Source organism: Coloeus monedula (assembly GCF_965178545.1).
Source record: "Coloeus monedula genome assembly, chromosome: 9".
Classification (NCBI taxonomy): domain Eukaryota; kingdom Metazoa; phylum Chordata; class Aves; order Passeriformes; family Corvidae; genus Coloeus; species Coloeus monedula.
The window spans coordinates 30696803-30714570 of NC_138789.1; the positions used below are offsets into that span (position 1 = coordinate 30696803).

At 45.7% G+C, this 17768-nt stretch overlaps 1 protein-coding gene across 2 annotated transcripts in view; it reads left to right on the top strand.

The window, feature by feature from the left end:
* Nucleotides 1–350: 350 nt before the first annotated feature.
* The window catches only part of PDE4B (phosphodiesterase 4B), a gene marked incomplete at its 5' end in the record, with an annotated part of 152043 nt that continues 134625 nt past the window's right edge, over nt 351–17768 (top strand). Inside the window, 2 exons of one of the 2 annotated variants that reach the window (XM_082286910.1) lie at nt 351–392; nt 2314–2549. In XM_082286910.1, coding sequence (XP_082143036.1) covers nt 351–392; nt 2314–2549 — 278 coding nt within the window. Of the gene's footprint in view, nt 393–2313; nt 2550–17099; nt 17336–17768 lie in introns of those variants that run through there. The other variant, XM_082286911.1, reaches the window with a different exon arrangement.

The following is a 17768-nucleotide window of genomic DNA, read 5'->3' on the forward strand; positions in this document are numbered from 1 at the left end:
AAGGCCCATGGAGCTGTGCAAAACTTGGGATAAGAGTGGGAAACAGAAGTGTGGGAAGCCAGCACTGGCGTGGGGGTGGCACTTGGGGACACAGATTAGTAGGGGACACAGAGGTGCTGCTTGAGGGTTGGACTTGATGAGCTTAAAAATCTTCTCTCCAGCCTTAATTCAATAATTTTATCCGAATGGGGAGCCAGGGATAAACCAGCTCTGAATTTAGCAGTTCATTTGCTAGCAAACCCAGCTGGTTATTCAAAAATAGGTTGGTTTTTTTTCTTTCAGCTTGCCCCTCAGAAGAAATTGCATTCACCAGAAGTTTTTTTATCCGGGGCTGCACTCGAATCTCAATAATGAAGAAAAGCAGAAGTGTCATGACAGTGACTGCAGATGAGGTGAGTTCCTGCTGAAGTTTTAGTTTTCCTTTTTTCCCTTTCCTTTTCCATTTTTTTCCGTAGTAAAAATGAGCTAAAAAGTTGATTTTGTCTCATTTTTTAAATATAATCTGGTTTGGCTTTGATTGCTGACGGATCATCGTGGAGGATTTTTATATAATAAGCAGAAAATAAGCCCAGCACATTAAAAAAGGAACCTGTGAAAGGTTTAGAGGAGTTTTATACAGGTTTTGTATGGGCTGGTGGTCTGTGGGCAGGGAATGTTGGTGGGATTTATGGAGTATTTGCTCTGGATCCCACCTTTTTTATGTATAAATATATTGGTATTTCAACAACTCAACACCTGATATGATGATGGATTTTTTATTTCATTATTACCTTTGCTAATTGCCATGGAAATTCCCAAATAATTGAACCCCAGATCCCATTCCCTGGGGAAATGTCTCCGTTGGGAATGATGGCCTGATAACCACAGCCTCAATTGGCTGGTTTGTCATAGAGCTCCCAAAAAATGGGAAATCACTTGGAATGTTTAGGAAAAGAGTGGAAAATAAGGGTTGGGGTATCCTGGAGCAGTTCTCCAGTAAATAAGTGTTGTTTCCCACTCTTATTCCAAGTTTTGCACAGCTCCATGGGCCCTTTTCCTGAGCACGAGGCTGGATCTGCTCAGTCCTCAGTCCTGATTTTCATGGAAAACCATCTCAAATGTGCTGGGAAGGCACAAAACCCTGCTGGGCACTTCTCAAATAATTACAAATAATTACCAAAGCCTGTTGGAAAAGGCAGGTGGAGCCAGATCCTCCTGCAGGAGAGGGGTTTTCCTTCCTGCCATTCCCAGGAGTGTTTTCCACCCGATTTTGGGCTGTGAAAGACAATGGAGAGCTCGTGCTTTGCATTCCATGGAATCATTTAGGTTGGAAAAGACCTCCAAGATCGTGGAGTCCAACCAGTCATGAAGGACTTAATAAGTGATGATGGATAACTAAACCTCACTCATTTTCTCTGGGTCCCCAGTCCTGGCTGGGAATGGGATTTATAGGGAAAGTGAACAGAGGGATTTAGGGTTTGGAAAAATCAAAATTCGGGAGCAGGTAGAAGAAGAGGATCAATGTGGCCATAAAGATAAATATTCTGTGATTAAATTCAGCTTCTCCTGAAAGCTCATCACATGGAATACAAAAATAACCTCATTTATTTTGGACAACTCTGTTTGAGGAGCTGAATTCTTTGGGTGACACCAAAGCTGTTCTGCTGTGGGAGAACTCCTGGATGAGCTTCTGGGAGACTGACAGCCCACTCTGAGATCATGGGGGTGTTTCAAATAAAAATCAGGAGGAATTAGAAGAGGGAAAAGCTTCAACTGATCAAAACAGAGATCAAATTGGAGAAATCTGGGAACAGCCCTGAAGGATTTTGTCTGCTCTGGGATTTTGTTTTCAGTCAGTAGAAATATTTCCTGGTCTGTTCAGGGCTTGTTCCTGGGAATGGAATCTGGATTTGGTGGGAGCTTGGAGTGCTGGAATCCCTCAGGCCAGTGGGAAAAGCTGGGAATGTTCTGTCAGGAGATGAGAGTCCCTGGGCTGTGTGGAGAAGGATCCAAATGGGTTTTTGGGGATTATTTCTCCCAGCAGTGTCAGGGGAGCCAAGCTGGACGTTCCTCTCTCGAGAGGAAGTGTTCAGTGAGGTTGGAATTAGCTTGGATGAGTTCTGAGTGAATTTCCAAGTGCATTGATGATGATACAATAAAAAGCATTGATGATGATACAATAAAAAGCAGAGCAGTCACGCTGTGCCAGGTTCTGGAGCTGTGGAGTTCTCATCTCCTGCCATAACTCTGGCTGGAGAATTGTGGTTTATCCTCATGGAGGAAATCCTTTGTTCGCAGAATTTAGGAACTTGAGTGGCCTCTGTGTGTTTGCAGAACTCCCTGGATTACCTGGAATGTGGGCTCAGCAAATCCTACAGCACTTCCAGCCACACCCTGGGCATTGACCTGTGGAGGGGCCGCAGGTGCTGCTCGGGGAATCTGCAGCTGCCGCCGCTGTCCCAGCGGCAGACGGAGAGGGCCAGGACACCCGACAGGGACATCGTGTGCAGGCCGACCACCCTGCCCCTGCTGCCGCCTCCCAGCATTGCCATCACCACCTACCACGACTGGTAGGTCCTATCAGTCTCATCTAATTGTGGTTTTAGGAATTAATTCGTTTGGTTGGTTGGTTGGTTGGTTGTTTTCTGGTTTCAAATTGGATTTTTCCTCCGTTTTTAACTTTAAACACACAGATGATATATTGTCGTCTGATTGATCAATGTTGGTGTAGCGTGGATGTAAGTTTATGAAGCAAATTATTTTTGTGGTTTTTTTTGAAATTCTACTTTGTTAAAAAAACTCTCCTGAAACTTCTGATTCCAGTCTTGACTGGAGGATTTTTGTTCCTGACTTGGCACCCACACGAGTTCGGGGTGGTGGTAAACTTCCACAAATGGTTGAGGAAAAGGCTTTAACTCTCTGGATGTTTCTGGCTCTTGTGGGAGGAAAAAGGCTTGGGAAAAACCCCACTGGATCTAAAGTTAAGCTCGAGATAAGTCCCCGAGAAACCATCAGAGAGCTGAATACAAGGGGGTCGCTCCAGGGTGAGTTCCAAAACTGGAGCTGGTGCCAAGTGCCAGAACAAGGGAATTAATCCAGAGGGAGAGGAGGAAGGCAAAGCCCTGAGTGTCCCTGTGCTGGAACTGGATTTTATGGCAAAAGAAGGATGTGTGTCCTGCTTGTTGTAGGAACGTGGAGATGATGTCAATGTCACCTTAAATCCTGTGCTCTCAGCTTTGGGTTTAGAGTCAGCTTTAGGTTCTGAACTTTCCTCTCTCAGCTCCATTTGCTGGTTCACATTCCCATCATTATTCCAAGCTGGAATCTGGGTTTCTGTTAAGTTCAGCACTCTGCAGTTTGCATTCGAGCAGCTCTAGAGGACATCCCAAATCCATTTGTTAAAGTCCTTTGGAAAGAGTTTTCCTGCTGAAAATAGGATTTCTAAACTGCCCTGGATAGCTGAGATAGAGGAATTGCAGGAGCTTTTGTCCAGGTTTTGTGATTTAATTGCTGGGATAAATGGAGCCATGAGTTCCCTAATTTTAGATGGATTGGGAATTCTGGCAATAAAAGGGTTGGTTCACCTCTGTGGCATTGTGCAAATGTTCCCTTTTGTGGGGCAGGAATTTGTATTCCCGACTGCCAGGCCAGCCGGGAGCCTTTCCATAGGGTGACTTGGAAGGATGGATTCGCTCAGAGCTTGGAATGTGCCTCTGTCCATGGTTTGGGAGAAACGCCGTGGATTTAGCAGCAGTTTCCCTGGAACACAAGAGGGCACCGCTGCTCCTCTTTTCCGTTTCAGCACAATCCATGGATGGGGATTTTCCTGGAACGGTGTGTGCCGATCCCAGGGAGCCCTGACAGCACTGCTCAGGTTGTTGCTGTTCTGTAGTGCTGTAAGATTCCCAGTTTTCCATAGGAACTGGGAGTTGCTGGTGTGACTGGGATGCAGCACTGTCCCAGCTCCTGTTTCTGCATCCTCCTCACCTCCCTGACCACTTACACTGGCTGATCCTACAAGGACTGGCCTGCACATTCCCATTTTTTATTTAATCCTAATCCTCACCTCCCTGACCACTTACACTGGCCCATCCTAAAAGAACTGGCCTGAACATTCCCATTTTTTATTTAATCCTAATCCTCACTTCCCTGATCACTTACACTGGCTGATCCTACAAGGACTGGCCTGCACATTCCCATTTTTTATTTAATCCTAATCCTCACCTCCCTGACCACTTACACTGGCCCATCCTAAAAGAACTGGCCTGAACATTCCCATTTTTTATTTAATCCCAATCCTCACCTCCCTGACCACTTACACTGGCCCATCCTAAAAGAACTGGCCTGAACATTCCCATTTTTTATTTAAGTTTTAGGCGTTGAGGAGTTTTGGAGCAGGTTAGCACTGAGCTCTACCCCATTCCAGGCAGTTCTTCCCTATAGAATTCCCAGTGACTCAGGGCCTGCCCATCCTCTCAGGGAGCACAGCTGTGGAATCATGGAAAGTTGAGGTTGGAGATGATCCTGGATATGGGATAGAAGTCCAACAAAACTGCAAGCTCAGTGCTTATCAATGGCCAAAAACCAAATTAATTGAGGATTTGAAGGAAAAAAAATAGTGGATAAAACATGGAAAATGTTTCTGGAGACAGCTGCTGGTAACCAGCCAAAAAAAAAAAAGGGAGGCTGATCCCAAAGCAATAATTCCAAACCAGCTGTGATGTAATAATATTTTGTGTGGAAAAGGAAGGGAATAGTCACACAAACCAGCTTTTATGGATGCTGCAAGGCAGGAGGGATATGGGATAGAGATCCTCAGGTGACGATCTGAGTGGGGAAATCTTGGAAGCTGCTTTTCCACAATTTTTGTCCCTATTTTCATCCAAGTTGTTCCAATGTTTCCCCCATCCTGCTCCATATTTTGTAACTCCAGCTTTGTGATAAGAAATCCAGGCAGGAGGGAAGAGCTAGGGTGTGAAGAATAAATTTGTAGCTGCACTTGGAGCATCCAAAAGAGTTCTCTTCCCAATTTTTTTGATCCTTAGCATCTCCTGGGTTGGATTTGGCAGCTCATTCCCACCATTTCTCCAGGTTTCCCTCAGGTGAGTGGGGATATGTTGATATTTTGAAGGGTTTGCAGCAGATCTTGATGTTGAAACAAAAATGGGATTTATGGTGAATCCCAAAGCATGAGGAAATCAAGGCTTTAGGAATTCCATGAGGAGCTGATCTGGTTTAATATTAAATATATGCACTTTTTTAGGATTTAGTGGGTCTGGTAAATACTTAGGATATGGCATTAAATGCCTTATTAAAATATGGACTTGCTGCCTTGTTACCCCTCATTTATGGGCTGTTTCTTCTGGAATAATTTTACTGTGGAGCCTGGGGATGAGAATCTAAAAGGAAAATATGAAGGGATTGATCCTATTCCCCACATCCACCTGGAAACCTTCCTGGAACTGGGATAAATCTACTCAGTCTCTACTCCTGTAGTACTCCCGTTGTTCTCCAGATGGTGGTGGTGGGCAGCAAATTAAAAACAGTGTGAAAAGCTAAATAAAACCGAAATTCGGGATAGTTTTGGGCACTGAGTGACTCCAAACCTTCCTCGGGAATTCTGGCTTCAGCCAGAGCCGTCTCGTCTGTGAAGTCCCTGTGAAGCTGTTGGGAATTAATTGAGGGATTGATACAATGGGAATTAATTGAGGGATAGATAAGTGGGGATTAATTGAGGGCTAGATAAGGAGAGTTAGAATGATAAAGGGGATGAGATTTGCATGGAGAATTAAGGATAATAAAGCTGGAATCAGGCTGGGAAACCAAGCAGATGCTCCTTCCATGTCTGTAAATCCTGTGGATGAAAGGAAATGTTTAGGAAACTTTAACAGGAATTGTAAGATGAATCCCAGAAATTCAGAAGGAAATGATGTTTTGGAGAAGTGTGAGGGGTTTTTTTTAAATTTTGTTTTGTTTTTTCAATGTTGTTCCAGACCTTGGGATAATACCTTGAGAAAGTGGAGTCTTATTTTGTAGTTAATTTCAAATTCCCGTAGATGAGAACTGAAGGAATGTGCTGCAAGCTTGGAACAGGAAAAAAAATTGATGAGCTGGCTTCCCATGTGGTGTGAAAAATCAAAAACCTGAAGGAAAAAAGACTTTAAAATGGGGTTTTAATTTTTATACCACTATTTAAAATGATTTAAATCACAGAATAGACATCACCTGGTTCAAAATATGGATAATTTCCATAAATCCCATCAGTTTTTGTGCTAATGAGAAGGATCAATTATTCTGCTTGAACACCCTTCCTGGATTTCCAAAGCCTGCTCCGTGTTTCTGGGGGGCATTTCCTTCCCTTGGAAAAGGAGGTCAGTGGTGCTCCTCAGAACATCCCATAATCCACAGGGAAAAGAGGTTTTAATTACTCCTTGCTGTTTCTGGGAAATGTCTGTGGAAACCTAATCCTGAAACTCAGAATTCCTGGGGTTTTTCCTACGTTTCCCACCAATATCAAAGATGTCTTGGAGGAATCTGGGAACAGCCCTGAAGGATTTTGTCTGCTCTGGGATTTTGTTTTCAGTTGGTGCAAATATTTCCTGGTCTGTTCAGGGCTTGTTCCTGGGAATGGAATCTGGATTTGGTGGGAGCTTGGAGTGCTGGAATCCCTCAGGCCAGTGGGAAAAGCTGGGAATGTTCTGTCAGGAGATGAGAGTCCCTGGGCTGTCTGCAGGTGGATCATAAAAATTACAGGTGGGCACCAAAGCTGGAATCCGTTTGAAAAGCCCAAGGTGGGAAGCAGGGGCCTGGTTTGGTGTGGGAAGAGGCAATTCCTTGGATTTTTCATCCTTGTTGCTGCCATTTTAACACCTCACAGAGACCTGGAGGAGGAAATGGTGATGGAGAATTTAGGGAAACGACTTCTCCAAAATTTGTTGTTTCCTCACGCTGTGAAGTGTTCCCACAGGGAATATCCCATCTCCTGCACTGCTTGGGATGGGGTTATTCCCAATGTTGTGAAGTGTTCCCACAGGGAATATCCCATCTCCTGCACTGCTTGGGATGGGGTTACTCCCACATGGAACAGAGGCTCAGTCAGAGCAATGAACCCAAGCCATGGTGGTGCATGGCACTCACAGGGGTTTGGGGGGGTCACATCTGACATCCCACCCCAAATCCTGGAGTTCTTTTATAAAAATAAACCCCAAAAATCCTTTATATCCAGAAAAACCCGTGTGCACCCTGAATATCCAGAGGTCACTGCTGCTGTGTCAGTCCAAATGCCGACCTATCCCAAAAAAACCTGGGAAAAAAGGTGATTTTGCTCTCTCTGACTTAGCTCTGCAGTTAATTCCCAGCTAAAAATACCCAGAGAAGTGTTTTGTCTGCCTATATTTAGATTTTGGCTGGTGCCATCCGTTTCTGAAGCTCTTGCAGCTTCCAAAAACTTTATGTTTCCTTGGAGGCCTAAATAAAATACCTATGATTAATACCAGGTGTAGTTGCACAGAGGGATTTTAAGATGGATTAATCATAGGTCATGAATTAAAATTATCATTATTTCGAAATCACTTTTTGGCCACAACTTCTATTTTGTTGTTGCCACCTAATCTTTTAATCCATTTACATTTATTAAATTCATTGAATTTTACTCTAAATGCTCCAAACACAACACCCCCTTTTTGTGTGAATTGCAAGGTGATCCCAATAATTTTATTAAGGATCAGCCTGAAGTTCGGAGCTGCACGATTTGCCTGGAGATAAAAGTGGTAGAAAACAGAGGCACACACCAAAAAAGGCTTTTAATGCTTCAGTTTTAATTATACACCTCAACCCTGAGTGCAAAAAGACAGCTCGGGGTGTGTGTGGAACGGGAAGGAATGAGTCACTGTTAATCAGCAGAAGACAACGAAGCTTCTGAAATATTTTCTTCAAACTTCACCCTCGCTCGAAGAGAAAATAAATGAAAATTATGGAAATAGACTTGATGGAAAAGCTGAATCAGACACGAGTTTGACAGAATTCTCTGACTAATGATAACTCATCTCAAAGGAAAGAGCAAACCCAGTTTGTTTTTACCTGCAGAACTCGCTGGGTCTCAGCTGATCCAGGACATTCAAACCTGGGGAGTGTCCAAGGCCGGGGATTCGGAGCGAGCTGAGCTTTGAGGGCCCTCCCGACCCCAACTGTGCCATGTCTCCATGATTAGATGGCTCTCGTTCAGTTTTGGTTGGCTTTGGTCAGGATTTGATTCTTTTCCTTCAGTTTTTGGTTGGTTTTGGTCAGGATTTGATTCTTTCCCTTCAGTTTTTGGTTGGCTTTGTTCAGGATTTGATTCTTTCCCTTCAGTTTTTGGTTGGCTTTGTTCAGGATTTGATTCTTTCCCTTCAGTTTTTGGTTGGCTTTGGTCAGGATTTGATTCTTTCAGTTCCATTTTTGGTTGGTTTTGTTCAGGATTTGATTCTTTCAGTTCCATTTTTGGTTGGCTTTGGTCAGGATTTGATTCTTTCAGTTCCATTTTTGGTTGGCTTTGGTCAGGATTTGATCCTTTCCCTTCAGTTTTTGGTTGGCTTTGGTCAGGATTTGATTCTTTTCCTTCAGGTTTTGGTTGGTTTTGTTGAGGATTTGATTCTCTCCCTTCAGTTTTTGGTTGGCTTTGGTCAGGATTTGATTCTTTCCCTTCAGTTTTTGGTTGGTTTTGTTCAATATTGGATTGAACAATTTTCAATTTGTTCATATTGTTCAAATTTTGGTTGGTTTAGGTCAGTTTTTCCTCAGTTTTCTTCAGTTTTAGGTTGATTTAGTTCAGTTTTTGGTTGGTTTCATTCAGTTTTTGGTTGTTTTTGTTCAGGATTTGGTTGGTTTTGTCCAGTTTTAGGTTGGTTTCATTCAGTTTTTGGTTATTTTTGTGCAGTTTTTGGCCTGCACACCATCACCTGTGTTCTCCTCCCTCACGCTGCCATAGAGGAGAAACCCATGGAGTCCAACATTGTTTGGCAAGGAATTAGGGAATATATTGAGGTTGCTCCTCCCTCTGCCTTCCAGCATCATTCCATGTCCATTTGACAGCCCCTCTGCCTCTCCTGGGTGTTGTCATTTGGGAAGTTTGAATGCCTGGAGTTTATCACACCCAGATTTTCTCATTCCTCCCAGGAACAAGGGATAGGATGAGCTGAAACGGCCTCAGGTTGTGCCAGGGGAGGTTTAGATTGGATATTGGGGAAAAAATCCTGCAATGGGGTGCAAAGCACTGGGACAGGCTGTCCATGGAAGGGCTGGAGTGAGCATCCCTGGAAGTGTTCCTAAGCACGTGGATGTACCTGGGGACACGGTCACTGGTGGACATGGAGGTGCTGCTGCTTGAGGGTTGGATTTGCTGATCCTAAAGGTCTTTCCCAACCTTAATGATTCTGTGATTCCATGATTTTGTGATTTCCCAAGCAAAATTCACCAAAATCCACTTAAAAATCCTGGTTTTAAACACTTGTGGCCAAGTTGCTCCCTTGGTTTCCCAAATTCCTCGTGGTCCATCTCCAGCTGGTCCTGGGGAGGGCTCCGATGCCTTTGGACCTTTCCTTCTGTGCTTTCAGTACCCACATCTGGAATATTTCCAGACTTTTTGTGGCAATTCCCTGCTGGAATATTTTGAACAGAAGCCTGGATAACACTGGGAATGTCACTGGAATGAAGCAGAGGATTGGGAATGTGGGATCATCCTGCACTGCTGCCTCAGCCACGTTCTCACCCCGACTGCAGCTCCAGAGGCTTTTGACCCATCACTGGAGACTTCTTATCCATTAAAAAATCATGGAATTTTTTTATGTCCTTGGACAGGCCACAGCCACCTCCTCCCTGACCCTGTTTTTATTGGCAGTGGCCCCGAGCTGCTCTCGAGGATTTTTGGCTGTGGATTTATTGCTTTAATTAAGCCATAATGGACAAAGCTTTCTGGGAATTCTGACAACTGAGCAAATTCCGCTCTTTCCCAGCTCTCAAACATGAGGCACTGGCAAAGCTGGAGTTGTTGAACAGGGAATTTTGCCTGGAATTCCTTAGGGAAAAATAACTATAAATAAATCCACCTTATAAACCTGATCCTGGTTAATCCGAGGGAGCTGACAAGGGGGTGATGATCTGAGACACAAAGAAATTAAAATAACTGGAATGAAACTGGAATTATATCCTGTCAATCAACTGAGAGGCTGGAAAAGCAGGAGGAAGATACAAAACCTTGGATTACTGGTGGAATTTTCTGTTCCTCAGCCATTGTGAGACCAATATCAGAGAAATCTGTTGGCTCGTGAAGATGATTTCAGTCATTTTGTGGCAAGGCAGAGGAGGGTGCTCCAAGGCTAAACATTCCTTTTTGTCCCTTTTTTTGGGCAGTTTTCCATGGGAATCCATGGCAGGATGCAAAAATGGCCTGGCAAAGTGGGTGCCTGGATTAGATCCATGGGATTGTTTGGGAGTACCAAGAAATGGCAGAGCAATACTTGGGGGTTTTTTTGTGTTTGTCATTGTATTAAAAAATCATGGAATTGTTTAGGTTGGAAAAGCTGCTGAGGTTATCAAATCCACCCATTCCCCAAGGCCTCCACTGATCCATGTCCCCAAGGGCCACATCCACATGGATTTTAAATTCCTCCAGGAAAGGAGACTCCACCACTGCCCTGGGCTGGAAAACCCTTTCCATAAAGGAATTTTCCCTGCTCCATCTCTGCATTAGAACAAAGCCTTTTCTCATCAGCATGTATGAAATTTTCGGAATTTTTTCCATTGGCTTCTCCTTTCTCTGGAGTCACCCCGGAGGTCTCTGCCCATGAGGAATAAATTGAATTTTTTGGGTAATATATTACAAATATCTCCTCCTCTACTTAACTTGTAATAGATGAATCTATAGCTGTGAAATGAGGAAATAATCACAATTAATACAGATTGCTCTGCCATATGGGATTACTCACTCTGGATATATAGAAGGCATTTCAGTGTTCTCTGGGAATAAATCAGGCACAATCCCAAGTTGCTAAGCAAATTCCCTTCTTACATCACGCCCTGGTGGCTTATGTAATTTGATGATAAAAGTATAAATGATATAAATTTATAATGAATTTGTAAATATCAATTTATTCTCAGTTACTAGGAGGGAACAGCAGAAATACCTGTAAGAAAAAGGGGGCATTGCAGTGTGGTAAGAAATAGTAATTTGTGGCAGATAAATTGTGTTTTGTGGGGGATTTAATATGGAAAAAACTGTTCCAAATCCAGTTTAGGACAACTGGAAAGGGAAAAGCTCCAGGTTTGTTGTTATTCCTAACTCCTTCATGCATGTTCTGAATGCAGATAATTTTCCTGTGCCAGGGAATGCCTTGTAAAGCTCAGCTCAAACAGAACCAGGGCCTGGCTGACATAGGGAATTAATTCAGGGTGAGCAGATGAGCACCCAGCCACTCCCAGCTCCCAGGGAATGTTTCCTAAAGATGGAATTGATTTTTTGGGACTGATCTGAGAAATATTCTGGGTCCTCTTGGCCTTGTTGAGATACTGGGTGTTTTAATACTGGAAAAGCTACGGAATCATAAGGAGAGGCTGCCTTCCCAAACACTCCCCATCATCTGTGGGAATGGAGATCCAAAGTATGTCATTTTAAATTATTAAATACAGAAAAACTTTATCTCCCAACAGGAATCTAAAAACAGTGGATTGTTATTAATTTTTTTTGCCTCTCAAAACGTGGGGAATTTGTCACATAAACCTGTAATTAGGGATGGATTCCTGCTTCTCATGCAGCAGGAAACTTTCAGGCAAGGAGGAGGAAAATCCTAAACATGTAATTTCGAGTTTCCTGTCATGGAGCCATCCTTCAGGAGCTCAGCCTGGGAGGCAGCAGGTGCAAAGGCAGGTGGTTTTGGGGAGTTTTTTCCTTAAAAATTAACCAGCTGAGCACTGTGAAACCTTCTGCTTTTGGGCTGGAAAGATTTTCCTGGGATTTGCTCAGCCTTCTGTTAAAAAGAGGTTATGAAGGGAGGGTTGAAGATTTTATTGTACAGAATCCCAGACTCGTTTGGGTTGGAAGGGATTTTAAGGATCTTCTCATCTCATGCCATGGGCAGGGACACCTCCCACTATCCCAGGTTGCTCCAAGCCCTGTCCAGCCTGGCCTTGGACACTTCCAGGGATGGGACATCCACATTATCTCTGGGAAACATCCTCAGCCTCTTGTCACAGATGAGGAGATGATGCTCCCAGGTGTTTCTCTCCTGTTCCCTTTTTATTCCTGTTAAACCCTGGGATTGGTTTGTGTGTTCTGGAAGGGGGGCTTTGCTTTCCTGCCTTGCAGGGGGATGTGGCTGATCCAGTGCAGCTCAAATTCCAGTGGTGAATTCCTGTTTTTCAGGTGAAATCACCGTTTTAACCCCCACAGTTCGGTGTGGTGGTTAAAATGCCAGTCTCGTGTTTAAGTCGAGCCTAGCGGTAGGTTTGCTGCTACTCTGAGGGAGCTAAAGTAAAATTGGGACTAGGATGGAGTGGGATTAACCAAGACTGATCTGTCTCAGATGGAATTAGTGGCAGTCACCAGTGTGATGGACACAGGGCATCTCTTGGATGTGACAGAAGGGAAATAAGGGAAAAATGAATTTATTTTGTATCATTTTCTCTTGTGTCAGTCCCTTCCGTGCTGCTCTCCTTTCTTTTCCATTTCCTCCACTCCTGTTGTGTCTCCAGAGCTGCTCCATCTCTGCAGGGGTTTCAGTTCTGTGCCACAAGCACATCCTTCCCTCCAGCTTTGGATTTCCTTGGAATGTTCTCCTGCTTTTCGCAGTGCTGCTCCCAGCTCTCCTTTCCACATCGCTGCCACCTCTCAGCTCTCTCCTCCCAGCCACTGCTCGCACTCCAAGCCTTGCCTGTCATTCCCTATCTTCACATTTTCATCCACTTCCAGTTCCCCATTAAAGCCCCATTCCCTGGCATCCCTTTCCTGGCTGCTTCCCTTCTCCAGCTTCCAGTTCATTGATGTTCTCCTTGTCTCCCTGCAGACATTTCTCTCCTTGATTCTTTTTCTTCCCCCCTCACATCTCTGCCTGTCTCCCATTCCCGGGGTTGCTGTGATTTATTCCCGGTGCTGGCTCATCCTGGCAGTTCCAGCTGCCGCCTCAGGGGCTGAGCTGAGGATCACATCCCTGTCAGTCCTGTGACATTTCCACCGCTCGTTTATTCCGTCCTCTGCTGCCGTCTGTGGCACTGAGTTATTTTCCAGTACAAATGACTGTTCCCGTGTTCTCCACTCTCTCATTCCTTCTCATTCCCTCTTCTTTCTCTCCAGTCACTGTGTGGGTTTAGTCCAAGACAAAGTTGTCATTTTTTCCTGCCTTAGCTTAGTTTGTTTTTCCCCTTTTCCTCAAAATCTCGTTCTTCCACCCCTTCCCAAAGCCAGACATTCCTCTTTTCCTTTTATTTCCTAATGGGAATGTGCTTTGGCTGATTTCCCTGCCTCCTCTTTAGGCTCACGTTCATCTCTCCCAGAGCTAATGGAGCTGATTGGCTCCTGGAGTTTCTCTCCTGGAAATCCATCGTGGATCCTTTCCCAACCCATTTGGCAGAAATCCACATTAAGTAGGGACAGTGCAGTGAAAGTCCATAAAGTCCTGGCCCAATAATGGTTTTATTTCCCATCAAATGTGGTCTAATTTTAGTCTAGAAGGGATTTTAAGGGTTTGAATCCTTCCTTTGTGCATCCTCAGCTTCAGTAAATGTTCTGGAATTGTCCATCTCTCCTGGCCTTCCAATCCTGTGCCTGATTTAAGCCAAAGAATCTGATGTGGGTGAGGGACCTTCCAAGCCCTTCCAGGACTAATGAAGGAACAGCCCCTGTTGCTCCAGGAGCACATGGATATTGCATGGATTAAATAACAAATTACTGAACAGCAATTAAAACACCCAGAGAGAATCTGTGGTTTATATTTTATAAAAAATAATCTTAATTTTCAAATTATTTCAAAGTTTGATAAGGATTTTATTTTTCCTGGTAAAGAGGGAATTCTACCAGGCAGGATTTCTGGACAGGAGACTTTGTACTTGATTAAAAATCTTTTCCCTGGGTTTCCTTGCTTGGAAAAAGAAGTCCGAGCAGCACCAGCAAAGCACAATCCCTTGAAATAATTTCTTAAATGATTTCTGTAATTAATTTGCAGTGGGGTTGGTGGGATTCATCTTTTTGGGATGCCTTTGGGATGGATGGAATAATGACTGGAGCAACAGAGCGGAGTTTCTGACTGTTCTTATCTAAATGTGCTCTGGCCAATTACTGTGCCCCTGGCTGAAAGTGCTGTGAAAAGTCAACTAAAAGCTTTTCCTTTGCTACTGGAGCGTGTAGGACACTTCACAATTCCCTTTTCCCTGGGGTTTTATTCCATCCTGGCTATCAGGACTTGGGAACAGGTAAATAATGGTGCTGCTAAAGAAAAAAAAGATGTGTTCTAGTTGCTTAGCAATTGCTCTCAGCACACTCCAGATCAGCTTTTGTTGAGGAATTGCGGGCTTGGAAATGTTGTTTCCCACCATATCACTTGTTTTAATCAAATATATTAAAACTTCCAGCACTTCCAGACTCTTCAGGGAGTTTGGAAGTGTGTATGGAATCTCACCCAAGTGCTCTTACACTGCTGAAAGTTTCCTTGGTTGTCCTGTTTCTTCCAAGTGGTCCCATTTTCCTGCCAGACACTTCCCTGCAATTATCTTTTCCTCCTCAACAACAATTCCTTCATATTTCTGATCCCTTTTCTGATGGAACTGTAATCTTGGACTGCAGACAATAATCTGTGCTGATGGACAGGGTATTCCAGTCCCAGGTGTTCCTGGGGTGTTCAGGGAACATCTGCCATCTCTCCTGTTGCTGGAGGTAACCTCAGCAAACACAGGAAATTCCTTTGTGGGAGTTCCTGCCAGGATTTTCACATCCCAGGCTTTCCTGCCAGTCAGCTCCAGTGTCTGGTTCTCACCTCCTCTTGGCTCATCCTGGAGTAAAGCAGCGTGTCTGGCCAGAATTCCAGGCTGTAAATCCATGGAGAATACGGAGCTGTTGGCTGCAGGGTTGGTCCTGTGTGTGTGGAACACCAGGAGTTGGCAGCGTGAGGGTGGGAGCTGGAGCACCAGGAGAGCTGTGCCAGGACCTTTCCCAGGGAATTTTGTCGGGGAAATGTGGATCCATTGGCACCAGGAGCTGCATGATGTTGGAAAAAAGGAACCTCCTCTGCTCAGGGTCAGCATTCAAAGTGCTCCAAGCAACCTCAGCTTGGAGAAACCCCTGCATTCTGGCTCCCTGGGTGGGTGGCGCTTGGTATTCCCACTCCTTCTGCTTTCCCAAGGGAATGGAGCCTTTCCTCCTCCCCCAGGCTCCTTCTCCCTTCTCATCAGCTCCATTTGCTGGCATTTCTGTGCCCATCTCACCACAGGACCTCGTCCAGGCTGTGGGGCTGCCAGTTCATTACCAGCTGATGGATGTCCAGGTGATGGGAAGCACTGTTAGGTGGAAAACACCTTTAGTGCTCTTCAAGGATGACTTCCCTCTGTCCCCCTGCCCTTTGAAAAGCTTTAGGAAAAGGCAGGTGTATCCTCAGAAACCCTCTCCAATATCCCATCAGAGTTAGAAAGTTCATTTGTTATTTCTGTTAGGAACTCCAGGTTTTATTTCTGTTGGGAATTCCAGCTTCAAAACATTTGTGTGAGTTTGATTCCCCCTTCAGCTCCCAAGCTTCCCTTTGTCTCTCCCTGCGTGTCAGTAACAGATCCCAGCCGACCACGTCATAATTCCTAAAGCATCCAATATTCCCGTTCTGCTGCTGCCCGAACCTGTCAGGATTGAATCCCGCTGCAGTTCCACTGCCCTTGAGTGAGGCTTGGGCAGATATTTTGGTTTATTTGGGTTTGTAATACCGGGGAATGGTGAATAGGGCAGGTTGGGTGGGATGTCTGGGAGCTCCTCTATAGGGAAGTTCTCTGTGATAAAGCTTTGCTGGAAGCTGAGGAAGGCAGGCTGGTGTTCCTGTCAAGTGTTTTGGGATATTTGAGGGAAAACCCACTGGAATGGACAGGGATTTGCTGTGGAATTGATGCCTGCACTGTGCAATCAGAGCACTTTCCCCACATGCTCTCCCTGTCTCCTCCTGCTTCGAAAAGATTTCTTGTATTTGAATTTTTCATCACCTATTTTTGACCAGTTTAAAAGGTGCTCTGCCCCTCCCTCAGGGATTTATTGTGCTCTTACACTCAGCTTCTGGTCTTTGACTTCCTTCCCCGAATGTTGCTTTTTATTCTTGGAAGAGTAGAACTTGCTTTTGTTGTGTTTACATCCAGAGCTAAAATTCCTGGGGTTTTTTGTTTTAGACACATAGAATCCTAAATGGATTGGCATTAACTTCGCCAGCTCCCCATCCTTTGATCTGGCACTGGTTTGACCCTTCGGCTCTGCATCCCAGAACAGTGGAGCCTGTCCATGGAGCAGGAATTCCTGCATGCTTTGTTCCCGCAGAACAGTACTCCTTGCCTTTGTTTCTGTTCCCTTTTAGCCTTTTTCTCCACTCTTGGCGCTCTCCCATCTCTCCCAGAACCGGGGATTTCTCCGGGTGTGCCCGGGAGCAACGTCGGGACGTTGGACAGGTCCTCAAAATTCCCTGGGAGCGCCGCCCGCTCCCCGCAGGGCAGGACAGAGTCCGGCTGTCACAATAACCCCGAGCCAATGAGCGCGGCTCGGGTGGAGCCACGGCGGTGCGGGCAAAACTAATTCTCAATGGAAGGCTCGGGCGCAGCGGGGCGCGCAGGCTGCGCGCTTCCCGGAGCGCGTTCCTGACAGCGCCGCGCTTCTCCCGCTCGGGGAGGGCGGGATGCTGGAGGGATGAATTTTGCATGAGCGGCCCCGCCAGCGCTGACACAACAGCACCGGGAGCATCCTCCCAGGAAAGCCGGGCTGAGCGGGGCTTGGCGGCAGCGCTGCCGGATCACCCTGCCGCTTATGCCGCTCCAGGCGGGCTTTGCCTTTGGAGCGCAGCCCGGTGAATGAGCGGGGCTCGGGGGATGCGCTCTCGTGGCGAGCCCTGAGCGCTCGCAGCTCGCCCAGCGCCGCAGCGATGACGGCCAGGGAGCCTTCCCGGGAACTCGCCACTCCCGAGGCCGAGGTTTACATCAGGACTTTCAAAGAGCAGATGCACCTGGAGCTGGAGCTGCCCAAGCTGCCCGGGAACAGACCCACGTCGCCAAAGATTTCTCCTCGCAGCTCGCCCAGGAACTCTCCCTGCTTTTTCAGAAAGTTGCTGGTGAATAAAAGCATCCGCCAGCGCCGTCGCTTCACGGTGGCACACACTTGGTAAGGTCTCCCGGGCGTCACCTGCGTTTAAACTGGGTTTAACACCAGTGTAGCTGTGGTTTGAACTGGGGAGGACGAGCCGCGGGTTGCTCACGGGTTCTCCTGGCAGTGAATAGAGCAGAGAGGCAGCCAGGGGATGTTTAATGCAGGGCCTGACCGTTGTCATTCAGCCGCTGTTCTCCGGGAGAAATCCAGCCCTGTATTCCTGAGAGCCGGAGAAATCCAGCCCTTTATTCCCGGGAACAAAGGCAGCAGCCGGCAACTTTCCCAGGCGCGGTGTGGTTGTGTGTGAGAGCCCGGGAATTCGTTGCAGGACCTGGGAATTCATTTCAGAGCCCATCAGTGCATTTCAGAACCGATGAAATAATCTCAGAGCCCAGCAATTCATCTCAGAGCCCAGCAATTCATTTCAGAGCCCAGGAATTCATTTCAG